General features: G+C 45.6%; 1 protein-coding gene across 3 annotated transcripts in view; it reads left to right on the top strand.

The window, feature by feature from the left end:
- The window catches only part of TUBGCP2 (tubulin gamma complex component 2), a 93412-nt gene that overhangs the window by 60630 nt on the left and 20432 nt on the right, over positions 1-12350 (top strand). For all 3 annotated transcript variants that reach the window (XM_048859473.2, XM_048859475.2, XM_048859471.2), the window contains one exon: positions 1447-1575. In XM_048859473.2, coding sequence (XP_048715430.1) covers positions 1447-1575 — 129 coding nt within the window. The remainder of the gene's footprint in view (positions 1-1446; positions 1576-12350) is intronic.

Raw genomic sequence — 12350 nt, forward strand, 5'->3', positions numbered from 1 at the left:
TCAACAGTGTGCCATTGTTGCCAAGAAGGCCAATGGCATTTTGGGCTGTATAAGTAGGGTCATTGCCAGCATATCAAGGGAAATGATCATTCCACTCTATTCGACATTGGTGAGGCCTCATCTGGAGTACTGTGTCCAGTTTTGGGCCCCACGCTACAAGAAGGATGTGGAAAAATTGGAAAACGTCCAGCGGAGGGCAATAAAAATGATTAGGAGACTGGAACACATGAGTTATGAAGAGAGGCTGAGGGAACTGGGGATGTTTAGTCTACGGAAGAGAAGAATGAGGGGGGATTTGATAGCTGCTTTCAGCTACCTGAAAGGGGGTTCCAAAGAGGATGGATCTAGACTGTTCTCAGTGGTAGCAGATGACAGAATGAGGAGTAATGGTCTCAAGTTGCAGTGGGGGAGGTTTAGGTTGGATATTAGGAAAAACTTTTTCACTAGGAGAGTGGTGAAACACTGGAATGTGTTACCTAGGGAGGTGGTGGAATCTCCTTCCTTAGAAGTTTTTAAGGTCAGGCTTGACATACCCTGGCTGGGATGATTTAGTTGGGGATTGTTCCTGCTTTGAGCAGGGGGTTAGACTAGATGGCCTCCAGAGGTCGCTTCCAACCCTGGTATTCTATGATTGTCAGCAAAAGTACCACAGCCTCCAGGTGTCTGACTCTTTTTTCTTCCATAGTTGGAGAGGCTCTAGACTAAAGTCTGCTCTGTTACGAGGGCTGTACTTAAAAAGCAAATGTTCTGTGAGGTGGTCCCTTCATGTTTCTGCTTTTGGGATGCAGGTCCCTGCTGCAGAGCTTTAGAATTCTGCAGAGAGCTGCATCTATTGGGTGGGGCACAGCGCCTCTTTGTGGCACTGAACGTTTGGTGTCCAAAGGTATTAACAGAAGTGCCAGTCCCACCCACCTCTGTTCCCACTTTTAGTGCAATGACAGCAAGTAGAGGAACTGTCACTGTGTCCAGAGCCTAGTCCTTGGCCACATGTCTTTCTCCTTTTTCTCTTAAAAATCTTGGTGAAAAGTTGAAGCATTAACATTAGTTTCTAGTGTAGTTGGTGCACTGCTGCATGCTTTGGCATCAGCTAGCCTTCCAGCACCCCTTTCCCAGACAGGCATGAGTGTGGTTTTTCAGAACTGTGCAGAACAGTCAGGTGGGGGGTGGGGATGGCTGGCTGTTCATGGTGTTGGGGAGTTTGAGGAGGGGGTGCTGGAAGGCTGGCATCGCTACTGGGGCAATTATGATTGTGGTTGCTTTAGTGGTGAGTAGTGCATCTCTGGGTGGAGGAGTAAAAGGTATGTCATGTTAGATGCCTTAGCTTTTTATTTCCTTGCTTTGGTGGTTTTGTATTGTGTGTGGCGTATAGAGCAACCTTATCTTGTCTGCTAATTAGAATGGGGTTTAATCTTTATTATTTTTGTTCTTCCTGTGTTCTATTTCCAGGAAAGCTTTAACCAGATACCAGATGCTTTTCAGACACATGTTCTATTGCAAGCATGTGGAGAGACAGTTGTGCAATGTTTGGATCAGCAATAAGGCTGCTAAGGAGTACTCACTGCATTCGGCTAAGTGGTATGGCTTTTTTCTCCCATTGGAGCATTGTGAAGTTTTTTTTTTTTCTTCTTAGTGGTTACACATTTTAAATGTCCCCTGTTCTAGTCCCTTCGCTAAGTCATTATACGTGTTTTTGCCAAGCGAAGAGAAGTTGTTTTAAGCAGCATTTCAGCATCTGATAGAAAGCCTGTTGATTAATTCAAACCTTGTACTTGATGGTTATTCTTCTTTAAAGAGAATTTAGTGCTAGTAAAATATTAGTAAAGTGTACCCACCCCCGCTGAGGTCGCTGGTGGTCTTAGCCACCAATAAGAAAGAGAACAGAGCAATAGGTGTATACCCCAAAATCAAAGTATGGTAAAACACTTGACCTGTTTGGCAGAAAGCTGGCCTGCAGTTCAGGATCACTAACCAGCTGGCACTGCTGGGGCAGTATGACTTTAACTTCTGGTTTAAAATTTGTAGACCGAGTCAAAGGATGCAAGACAAGAATTTCTCGGTTGCTGGATGAGGGAAAGTTATTGGCTAGAACATCATTTCAGGCGGGGTTGGATGCTGCTGACTCTGCTGTCAAGGCATGGCATCGGCCATTTCAATATACAGATGTTCATGGCTCCAGTCATTAGGTCTCCCTCAAGAGGTCGAACAGACTTTCCCTGTGAAGGATCATCCCTTTTTCTCCAAGCAGTCTACATGACAAGCCGCATAGCCTGAAAGACTCCAGGTCAACACTCAGATCTTTGGGCACATATATACCTGCCCCAAAGAAAAAGAAGTTTGGTCTTCAGCAGTCACACTATTTTGCTTTCACACCTTGCCACTAGGACCTAGCGAGAAAGAAGAGCAGAAGATATAGCGGAAGACCTCCCCTTTCTTCAGAAGCTGCTAGTTCATCTTGGCAATCTGGGAGTGCAAAGCAAACACTATGATGTGTTTATCAAAGACAGCCTACCAGTTTCCGTACTGCCAACCTCTCCTATTCCTCTGTTTACCAACCAGCTATCACACTACCCGAGTGTTTGTTCTTGCATCACCACAGACCAGTGGGTCTGAAGCACAGTGTATAGACCCTTTAGTTCATTTCGATCCCCCCTTCCCACTCCCTTCCCTGTCCCTCTTCAGGGACCACTCTCATGAGGAAGCTCTCCTTTGGGAGATGCAGTGCCTCCTCCAGTTGGGAGCCACAGAGAAGGATCCACAGTTGAACAGAGGGAAGGGGTCTTATTCCCTCTACTTCCTGATCCCAAAAGCAAAAGGAGGCCTCAGACCCATACTAGACCTGTGACACCTCAACAAACATTTGAACAGTATAAAGTTTTGCACAGGCATGCTGGCTTCCATTATCCCCTCCCTTGGTCCTGGAGACTGGAATTCTGCACTCAACTTAAAAGATGCGCATTTCCATATGGCAATATGTCAGAGCCAAAAGTATATGGTAGCAGTGGCTTCTTTCCTCAGAAAATCAGGCATTCAAGTGTTTCCCTACCTGGATGACAGATTGGTGAGAGGGTGGTCCAGTGCTCAGGTGCTATCCAGCATGATTGTGATCCAATCCACCTTTGACACACTAGGCACCAACACAGAGAAGTCAGTCCTGTCTCCTGTACAAAAATAGAGTTCATAGGAGCAGTCTTGTACGCTTCAAAAGCAAGGCCTTCCTTCCCCAGGTACAATTCTAGACAATGCTGGCCAGTGCTTTAGATCTGAAGGTTTATCCCACTGTGACAGTGCGAAATTGCCTCAGGCTTCTTGCAGCCATAACAGCTTTTTTTCGGAAGATAGATATTCAATATTTGCTCATCCAACAGCAAAGAGATTCCTCAAGGGTATGTGTAACCTCTTCCCACAAAGCAGATGTACCTTACCAGCATGGGACCTTAATCTGGTCTTCAGGGGCCTAACAAAACCCCTTTTCAAATCCCTGGCCACATGCTCATTTATGCATCTGTCTATGAAAACAGCATTCCAGTGGCCATCACCTCAGCTCAGAGGATCAAGGAAATAGGGGCTCTAATGGTACACCCTCCCTTCACAATTTTCTTTAAGGGTAAGGTCACACTGAGACCACACCCAGAGTTCCTCTCCAAAATAGCTTTGTCCTTCCATATAAAACAGGTCATTCACCCTCCCACCTTCTTCCCAAAGCCTCACCGTAGCAACAGAGAAGCAATATTGCATACACTCGGTGTCAGGAAAGCTTTGGCATTCTATTTGGATAGAACAAAAGACTTTAGGAAATCTCCTAAACTATTCCTCTCAATTGCAGTCAGATTCAAGTGATGTGCAATATTAAATCAGACTCCAGATGAATATCGAACTGCATTAACTATTGCTATCATGCCTGAAATCTGCAACCTCCATCTGGAGTCCAAACTCATTCCATGAGATCCGTTTCCACTTCTGTAGCCTTCATCAAAAATGTTCCCATTACAGAAATATGCAGAGCAGCAACGTGGGCATCCACTCATATATTTTCAGAACATTATGCAGTTACCCATGACTCAGCATGTGATGTTATGTTTGCCTCCACAGTATTAGTATCAGTATCAACTGTGAAGCCCCACCGCTCCATCAGGAATACCGCTGTAGAGTCACCCACAGTGGAGCACCCATAACGATACTACTCAAAGAAGAAAGAATGGGTGTCAAGGCTGATTCCCCACTCTGGCACTTTGAGTGCAGAAGGTGGGGGCCTTCAAGGATTTTAATTAATACTGGCCACTCCAGGCTTGTATTAAACTCCCAAGGTTACAGCTTTTCTCTGACCTTGGCTTGGTAAACGTTGCCACCACCCAAATGCAAACCCCTTGGAACCCAGGAAGGCGCACTTGGGAATTCCTCCCTGTGGGATACCCTCAAGCCCTTTCACACACACACACACACCCCGGGAAGAGCTGAGAAAGAAAACAAAGGAAATTAGCTGTTACCCCCAGCTAATTAAACAACATATGCACAAACCCCTTAGGACACCAAAAATCCAATCCCGTCCTTAAAAAAAGTAAATTTTATTAAAAACAGAAAGAAAATACATCTGGAATTTGAGCTTTTGGTAGATTTTAAAAGAGCATTTCCAAAAATTAAGCACCCAAAATAGCTTTCTTGGGGGTTCAGCTTTAAAGGTTACAAGCAAACAAAAGCATCTGGGGTTAGCACAGAGGAGTCCACTAGCCATAAGAAATAAACAGAAATAATCCTAATCACATCTTTCTAAACATACTTGATCAACTTACACATTTGGGTTGTTAAAAGTAGTTCTAGATATGATCTGATGGTTTTCTTGTCTGGCTTAAAGCTTCTTACAGCATAACTGCTCCCTGTTCCCCTCTTTCCCGGAGAATCGCAACAGACAGACAAAGGGGAGTTTTTTCCCAAGTTTAAAAAGTTCTAGCCCTCCCACTGGCTCTTTTGGGCAGGTGCTGTCATAAATATAAAGGGAAGGGTAACCACCTTTCTGTCCACAGTGCTATAAAATCCCTCCTGGCCAAAGGCAAAACCCTTTCACCTGTAAAGCATTAAGAAGCTAAGATAACCTCACTGGCACGTGACCAAAATGACCAATGAGGAGACAAGATACTTTCAAAGCTGGAGTGGGGGGGAACAAAGGGTCTGTCTGTCTGTGTGATGTTTTTGCTGGGAACAGATCAGGAATGCAGCTCAGAACTCCTGTAAAAAATTAGTAAGTAATATAGCTAGAAATGCATTAGATTTTCTTTTGTTTAATGGCTGGTAAAATAGCTGTGCAGAATGGAATGTATATTCCTGTTTTTGTGTCTTTTTGTAACTTAAGGTTTTGCCTAGAGGGATTCTCTATGTTTTGAATCTGATTACCCTGTAAGGTATTTACCATCCTGATTTTACAGAGGTGATTCTTTTACCCTTTCTTTAATTAAAATTCTTCTTTTAAGAACCTGATTGTTCTTAAGATCCAAGGGTTTGGGTCTGTGTTCACCTGTACAAATTGGTGAGGATTTTTATCAAGCCTTCCCCTAGGGCTTGGGGGGATATTTTGGGGGGAAGACGTCTCCAAGTGGGCTCTTTCCCTGTTCTTTGTTTAACACGCTTGGTGGTGGCAACATAGGGTTCAAGAACAAGGCAAAGTTTGTACCTTGGGGAAGTTTTTAACCTAAGCTGGTAAGAATAAGCTTAGGGGGTCTTTCATGCAGGTCCCCACATCTGTACCCTAAAGTTCAGAGTGGGGAAGGAACCTTGACAGGTGCCCACTCCATTCCTTTTACCTGTGGGCTTGTTAACCCTTTACAGGTAAAGCACATAGAGAACAACCACCAAGAGGGATTCTATAGCCAACTGGCTGGCTGGGTGTCCACAAAAGGGCGCTATCCCCCCTCTCATTTATCACATGGGTTACTCACCTTGTGCAGTAACTGTGGTTCTTCAAGATGTGTGTCCCCATGGGTGCTCCACGACCCGCCCTCCTCCCCTCTACTTTGGAGTTCTCAATAAAGAGAAGGAACTAAGGGCAGTTTGCCTGCACAGGGCTAGATAGCCTCAAGACAAGGAACAAGACAGGGAGAGCACAAGTGCGGGCCGATTGGAGACTGCTACCTAAAATCTCTGATCAGAAGCGCATGGATGCAGGTACACTTACAGTAGAGCATCCCTAAGGACTCTCATCTCGAAGAACCACAGTTACTGCACAAGGTTAGTAACCCCTTCTTCCTCTGGCTGTCTCTCCCACTGTCACCCAAGAGCTTGATAGTGGAGACAGCCAGGGTTTAGGGGAAATCAACCAAATCTCTGGTACTACATCCTAGCACTCTGTGCTGGAATTAATGTGCTTGGTGGGTTTACTGGTCCTGGCTGCAATACTTCATAGGCCACATAACTACTTCTTTCATTTGATCCTGTTTCCTTCTTGTCACTAAGAAGACCAGGTTGTCTCATGCGTTTTGCATTGCTATGACCTAGCTGATCTAAAGCATAGTTACCTCTGTGTCAGAGCCCATTTGATCTGAGGAAGGGCCATGTCTGCCTTTCCCAGGGATGTTTCTTTTCCAGATGTATGAAAGCCAGACACACAGTTTCTCCTCTATATATGTACAAAGCAATTGTTGCTTTGGTCTGTCAGTCCTGCAGAAACTGTTTCCAAGACATGAACCCAAACTCTCTCTCTGCTAAAATAATTGTTTCTTTTGCAATGTGAGCTGGCTGCAATTAAGGATTTTGATTTGGGGAGCTGCTTTATTCCTCCATCACAGTTAATAACAAACCTTCCCTGGTGATTCCCTGTTGCTTTAATGGCCCTTTGGGGTCTGTGGATAACTGGTAGCCATGGGGCTACCCTACTTTACACCAGAGACTGGGTCAGCTCAGAATACCCTGAAGGTACTAAGATTCTTAACATGCCCCTTTCTGATTTGCACCAAGCACAGTTCATGGACAACTCAGAATCTTTAGAGAAGGAAAATTTTATTAAAGTACCTTGTAATTCTGCTTGTCTGAAAGTACCCTTGTAATGGTCTCTAGGCCTTAAAATGAATGAGATCTCTCCTGGGCTGTACTGCCTTGTCTCAGGTTTGCAGGTGTAATGGTTAGTGATTTCTCTCAGGGGACGGAAATGGTCTTAGGGAGGCACTCTGAAATTCATGAAGGAGCACATGCAGTGGTCCCTAGCCTTAAGGCCCAAGGTTGGAGTTCCATGAACAGTGTGGACTAGAACCTCCCTTCATCCTCAGTGTGAGGAAAATCATGGTAGCCCCTGGTGATTCCAGCCAGTCTTTCTCTCTTGGAAGCAGGAGAGCAAGGCAGGCTGGGAAATTTAGTCTGTCTGGGCAACCATGCTATAGTCCCAGCCTAGCAGAAAATATGCACGGAAATATGGGTACTATGTAAACCCTACATATGGGTACTATGTAAACCTGTGCTTTTCACAGATGGTGAAAGAATTGGAAGGTGAAATCCATTGTCTTATTCATAATTTTTTAAAGATTTATTTGGCAATGATATTGAAGCATACACCTCTGAAGAGTTTTTGAATTAACATAAGAACAGGCATACCGGGTCAGACCAAAGGTCCATCTAGCCCAGTATCCTGTCTTCCGGCAGTGGACAATGCCAGGTGCCCCAGAGAGAATGAACAGAACAGGTAATCATCAAGTGATCCATTCCTTGTTGCCCTTTCCCAGCTTCTGGCAAACAGATGCTAGGGACACCATCCCTGGCTGTCGTGGCTAATGGTTATTGATGGACCTATTCTCCATGAATTTATCTAGTTCTTTTTTTAACCCTATTATAGTCTTGGCCTTCACAACATCCTCCAGCAAAGAGTTCCACAAGTTGACTGTGGGTTGTTTAAAAAAGTACTTCCTTTTGTTTGTTTTAAACCTGCTGTCTGTTAATTTAATTTGGTGACCCTTAGGTCTTGTGTTATGAGGCGGAGTAAATAACACTTCCTTATTTACTTTCTCCACACCTGCCATGATTTCATAGACGTCTATCATATCCCCCTTAGTCGTCTCTTTTTTCCAAGCTAAAAAGTCCCAGTCTTATTAATCTCTCCTCATACAGAAGCCATTCCATACTCCTAATCATTTTTGTTGTCCTTTACTGAACCTTTTCCAATTCCAATATATCTTTTTTGAGATGGGGTGACCACCTCTGCACGCAGTATTCAAGATGTGGGCATACCATTGGATTTATATAGAAGCAATACAGTATTTTCTGTCTTTTTATCTGTCCCCTTTCTTAATGATTCCCAAATTCTGTTTGCTTGTTGACTGCTTTTTTGAGTGGATGTTTTCAGAGAACTATCCACCACTTCAGGAGTCCACCTCTGTACGCTCCTTTTCGGTCGCGTCTGAGAGAAGGACTGCATCTAGAGCCAGGGATTTCTCTGGGCATCAGCCACCACCACCAGCACCACAATCGGTACCGCGCCTGGCATTGACAGCACATCTGGCACTGTACCCGGCACCGCAGCTACACTTAGTACCACGGACGGTACCGTAACTGCCGCTGCGACCGGGGCCAGCATCAAGGCAGACTCCGACTTGGGGAAAGAGCCGCAGTGTTTTGAGGAGCTGGGTGGACAGGAGGGTCCCTCCCATGTTTGGGACTCGTCATCCTCGTCTCCAGATGAGGCAGTGGCAGGAACATCCTTAGGGCCTCCCCTTCCTGACAACAGAGCCCACCTTGAACTTCTGAGGCGGGTCGCTCAGAACCTTGGGATACAGATGGAGGAGGTCACTGATGTGTCCAATCCAATGGTGGACGTTTTATCCCCAGCAGGATCCACCAGGCTGGCCCTTCCCCTGATAAAGACCATTAAGGAGAACAAAAAAGCTCTTTGGAAAACACCATCCTCTCTGGTTCCTACAGCTAAGGAGTTGAGAGAAAGTACTTTGTGCCTTCGAAGGGCTATAAATATTTGTTTACCCACCCCTCACCAGACTCATTGGTAATGGCAGCTGTTAACATGTGGGAGAGGCAAGGGTAACAAGGGTTTACTCCTCGAGCTAAGGGTGCAAAGAAGCTGGACCTCTTCAGGAGGAAGATATATTCCCCTGGAGGGCTCCAGCTTCATATCGCAAACCAACAAGCGATCCTTAGCCATTATAGATCCTTAGCCATTATAACTTTAAGACATGGGATGCAGGGTCCAAATTCTCGGACCTTGTCCCACTGGATTCTAAGTTGGAATTCTCAGCTCTCGTTGATGAGGGCAAAACGGTCACGAGGATGTTGCTGCAAGCCGCATTAGACTCGGCGGACTCCGCAACGTGGACGTTGTCTTCGGGCATCGCAATGCTCCGTTGCTTCTGTCTGCAGGACTTGGGCCTCCCCAGGGAGGTCCAACAGGCAATTCAGGACCTACTGTTTGAGGGGTCCACATTATTTTCAGAGAAAATGGATTTGAGACTCCACAGTTTGAAAGACACTCTGAGATCGCTGGGACTGCACACCTCTGCCACCCAGTGTAGACAATTTAGGCCTCAGCCCATGACACGACCATACCAGGGGCAGTCTAGGCAGGACCAGAACCGTAGGCATCCCAGAAATCAGAACCACCATCGCCAAATCCCAAATAACAGGGGATTTGGGTCATCCAGGCAGCCACCAGGCCCTGGGCAGACCTTTTGAGGATGCGCCCGAAAGCGTTATGCCAACCTCTCAACTGGATCCTTCTTTCATGTTTTCGGAATGTCTGTCCCATTGCTACCGAGCATGGTCCCAAATCACCTCAGATTGTTGGGTCCTCTGCATGGCAGGAGTGGGATATTCTCTCAAATTTTCCTCACCCCCTGCCTCCTGCCCCCCTTCCCTCCCGCCCCCCTTCCCTGTCCCTCTTCGGGGACCCTTCTTACGAGCAACTTCTCGTCCTTGAGGTACAAACCCTCCTATCGGTGGGGGCTGCGGAGGAGGTTCAGCTGGATCTCAGGGGAAAGGGGTTTTACTCCTGGTATTTCCTAATACCAAAAGCAATAGGGGGCTTCAGACCCATCTTGGACCTGCACAATCTCAACAGGTTCGTTAAGAAACTAAACTTCTGAATGGTTTCTTTGGCCACTATCATCCCCTCCCTAGATCCAGGAGATTGGTATGCTGACCTTGTCTTGAATGATGCATACTTCCACATTGCCGTAATCCTGTCCCACAGGCACTTCTTAAGGCTTACTGTCAGGAGTTCCCACTACCAATTCACAGTACTAGCGTTCGGCCTATCATCAGCACCTCAGGTGCTCACCAAATGTATGGCCGTCGTGGCCACTTTTCTGCGGAAAAGGCAGGTTCAGATATTTCCTTACCTAGACTACTGTCTAGTCAAGGGCCGGTCCAGAACACAAGTGGATCAGCATGTCTCCCTCATAAGATCCACCTTCAACGCATTGGGCCTCTTCCTAAACACTCAAAAGTCACCGCTCACCCCTACTCAGAGAATAGAGTTCATAGGGGCAGTGCTAGACTCAACACAGGCCAGAACGTTCTTGCCTCAATCCCACTTCCAGGCCATTCACAACATCATACAGGACCTCAAACAATTCTCTGTAACCACAGTAAGGAGTTACTTAAAACTCTGCATCTTGCACATATGTAGTGCAACATGTGAGGCTCAGACTCGGACCTCTCCAAGCTTGGCTAGCATTGGTGTATCGACCAAACAGGCACAGTCTAGACATGGTGGTTACCCTTCCACCGGAGGTTCTCAAATCTCTTCACTGGTGGCTCGACCTGCAGTTGGTATGCGCAGGGGTTGCATTCTCCAAACCTTGTCCATCCCTATGTCTGACCACCGACACCTCAGCCATTGGGTGGAGGGCACACCTAGGGGAGCACAGAACTCAGGGCCTCTGGTCTCAGGAGGAACTGATGCTTCACATCAATGTAAGGAAGCTCAGGGCAGTCACATCAATGTAAGGAAGCTCAGGGCAGTCCAACTGGCATGTCAGGCCTTTCGTCCTCTCCTGGAGGGCAAGTGCATATTGTCCCTGACAGACAATACAACAGTGATGTTTTATATCAACAGATGGGGGAGCACACTCCTCTCCCCTGTGTCAGGAAGCCCTCAAGCTCTGGAAGTTCTGCATAGCACAGTCCATACCTTTGGAAGCGTACTTTTGGAAGTGATCCGGGTATCTACAGGCCTGTTGGTTTGACATCTGTAGTATGCAAGGTCTTAGAAAAAATTTTGAAGGAGAAAGTAGTTAAGGACATGGAGGTCAATGATAATTGGGACAAAATACAACATGGTTTTACAAAAGGTAGATCATGGCAAACCAACCTGATTTCCTTCTTTGAGAAGGTAACAGATTTTTTAGACAAAGGAAACACAGTGGATCTAATTTACCTCAATTTCAGTAAAGCATTTGATACGGTTCTACATGGGGAATTATTAGTTAAATTGGAAAAGATGGGGATCAATATGAAAATTGAAAGGTGGATAAGGAACTGGTTAAAGGGGAGACTACAACGGGTCACACTGAAAGGTGAACTGTCAGGCTGGAAGGAGGTTACTAGTGGAGTTCCTCAGGGATCGGTTTGGGGACCAGTCTTATTTAATCTTTTTAATACTGACCTTGGCACAAAAAGTGGGAGTGTGCTAATAAAGTTCCGGATGGCACAAAGCTGGGAGGTTTTACCAATACAGAAAAGGACCGGGATATCCTACAGGAAGATCTTGGATGACCTTGTAAACTGGAGTAATAGTAATAGGATGAAATTTAATAGCGAAAAGTGGAAGGTCATGCATTTAGGGATTAATAACAAGAATTTTTGTTATAAACTGGGGACTCATCAGTTGGAAGTAACAGAGGAGGAGAAGGATCTCAGGGTATTGGTTGATCACAGGATGACTATGAGCTGTCAATGTGATGTGGCCGTGAAAAAAGCTAATGCAGTCTTGGGATGCATCAGGCAAGGTATTTCCAGTAGAGATAAGGAGGTGTTAGTACCCTTACATAATGCACTGGTGAGACCTCATCTGGAATTCTGTGTGCAGTTCTGGTCTCCCATGTTTAAGAAGGATGAATTCAAACTGGAACAGGTACAGAGAAGGGCTACTAGGATGATCCGAGGAATGGAAAACCTGTCTTATGAAAGGAGACTCAAAGAACGTGGCTTGTTTAGCCTAATCAAAAGAAGGCTGAGGGGAGATATGATTGCTCTCTTAAATATATCAGAGGGATAAATACCGGAGAGGGAGAGGAATTATTTAAGCTCAGTACCAATGTGGATACAAGAACAAATGGATATAAACTGGCCATCAGGAAGTTTAAACTTTGAAATTAGAAGAAGGTTTGTAAGCATCAGAGGAGTGAAGTTCTGGAACAGCCTTCCAA

This window comes from Caretta caretta, chromosome 7, assembly GCF_965140235.1.
Source record: "Caretta caretta isolate rCarCar2 chromosome 7, rCarCar1.hap1, whole genome shotgun sequence".
NCBI classification, from domain to species: Eukaryota; Metazoa; Chordata; order Testudines; family Cheloniidae; genus Caretta; species Caretta caretta.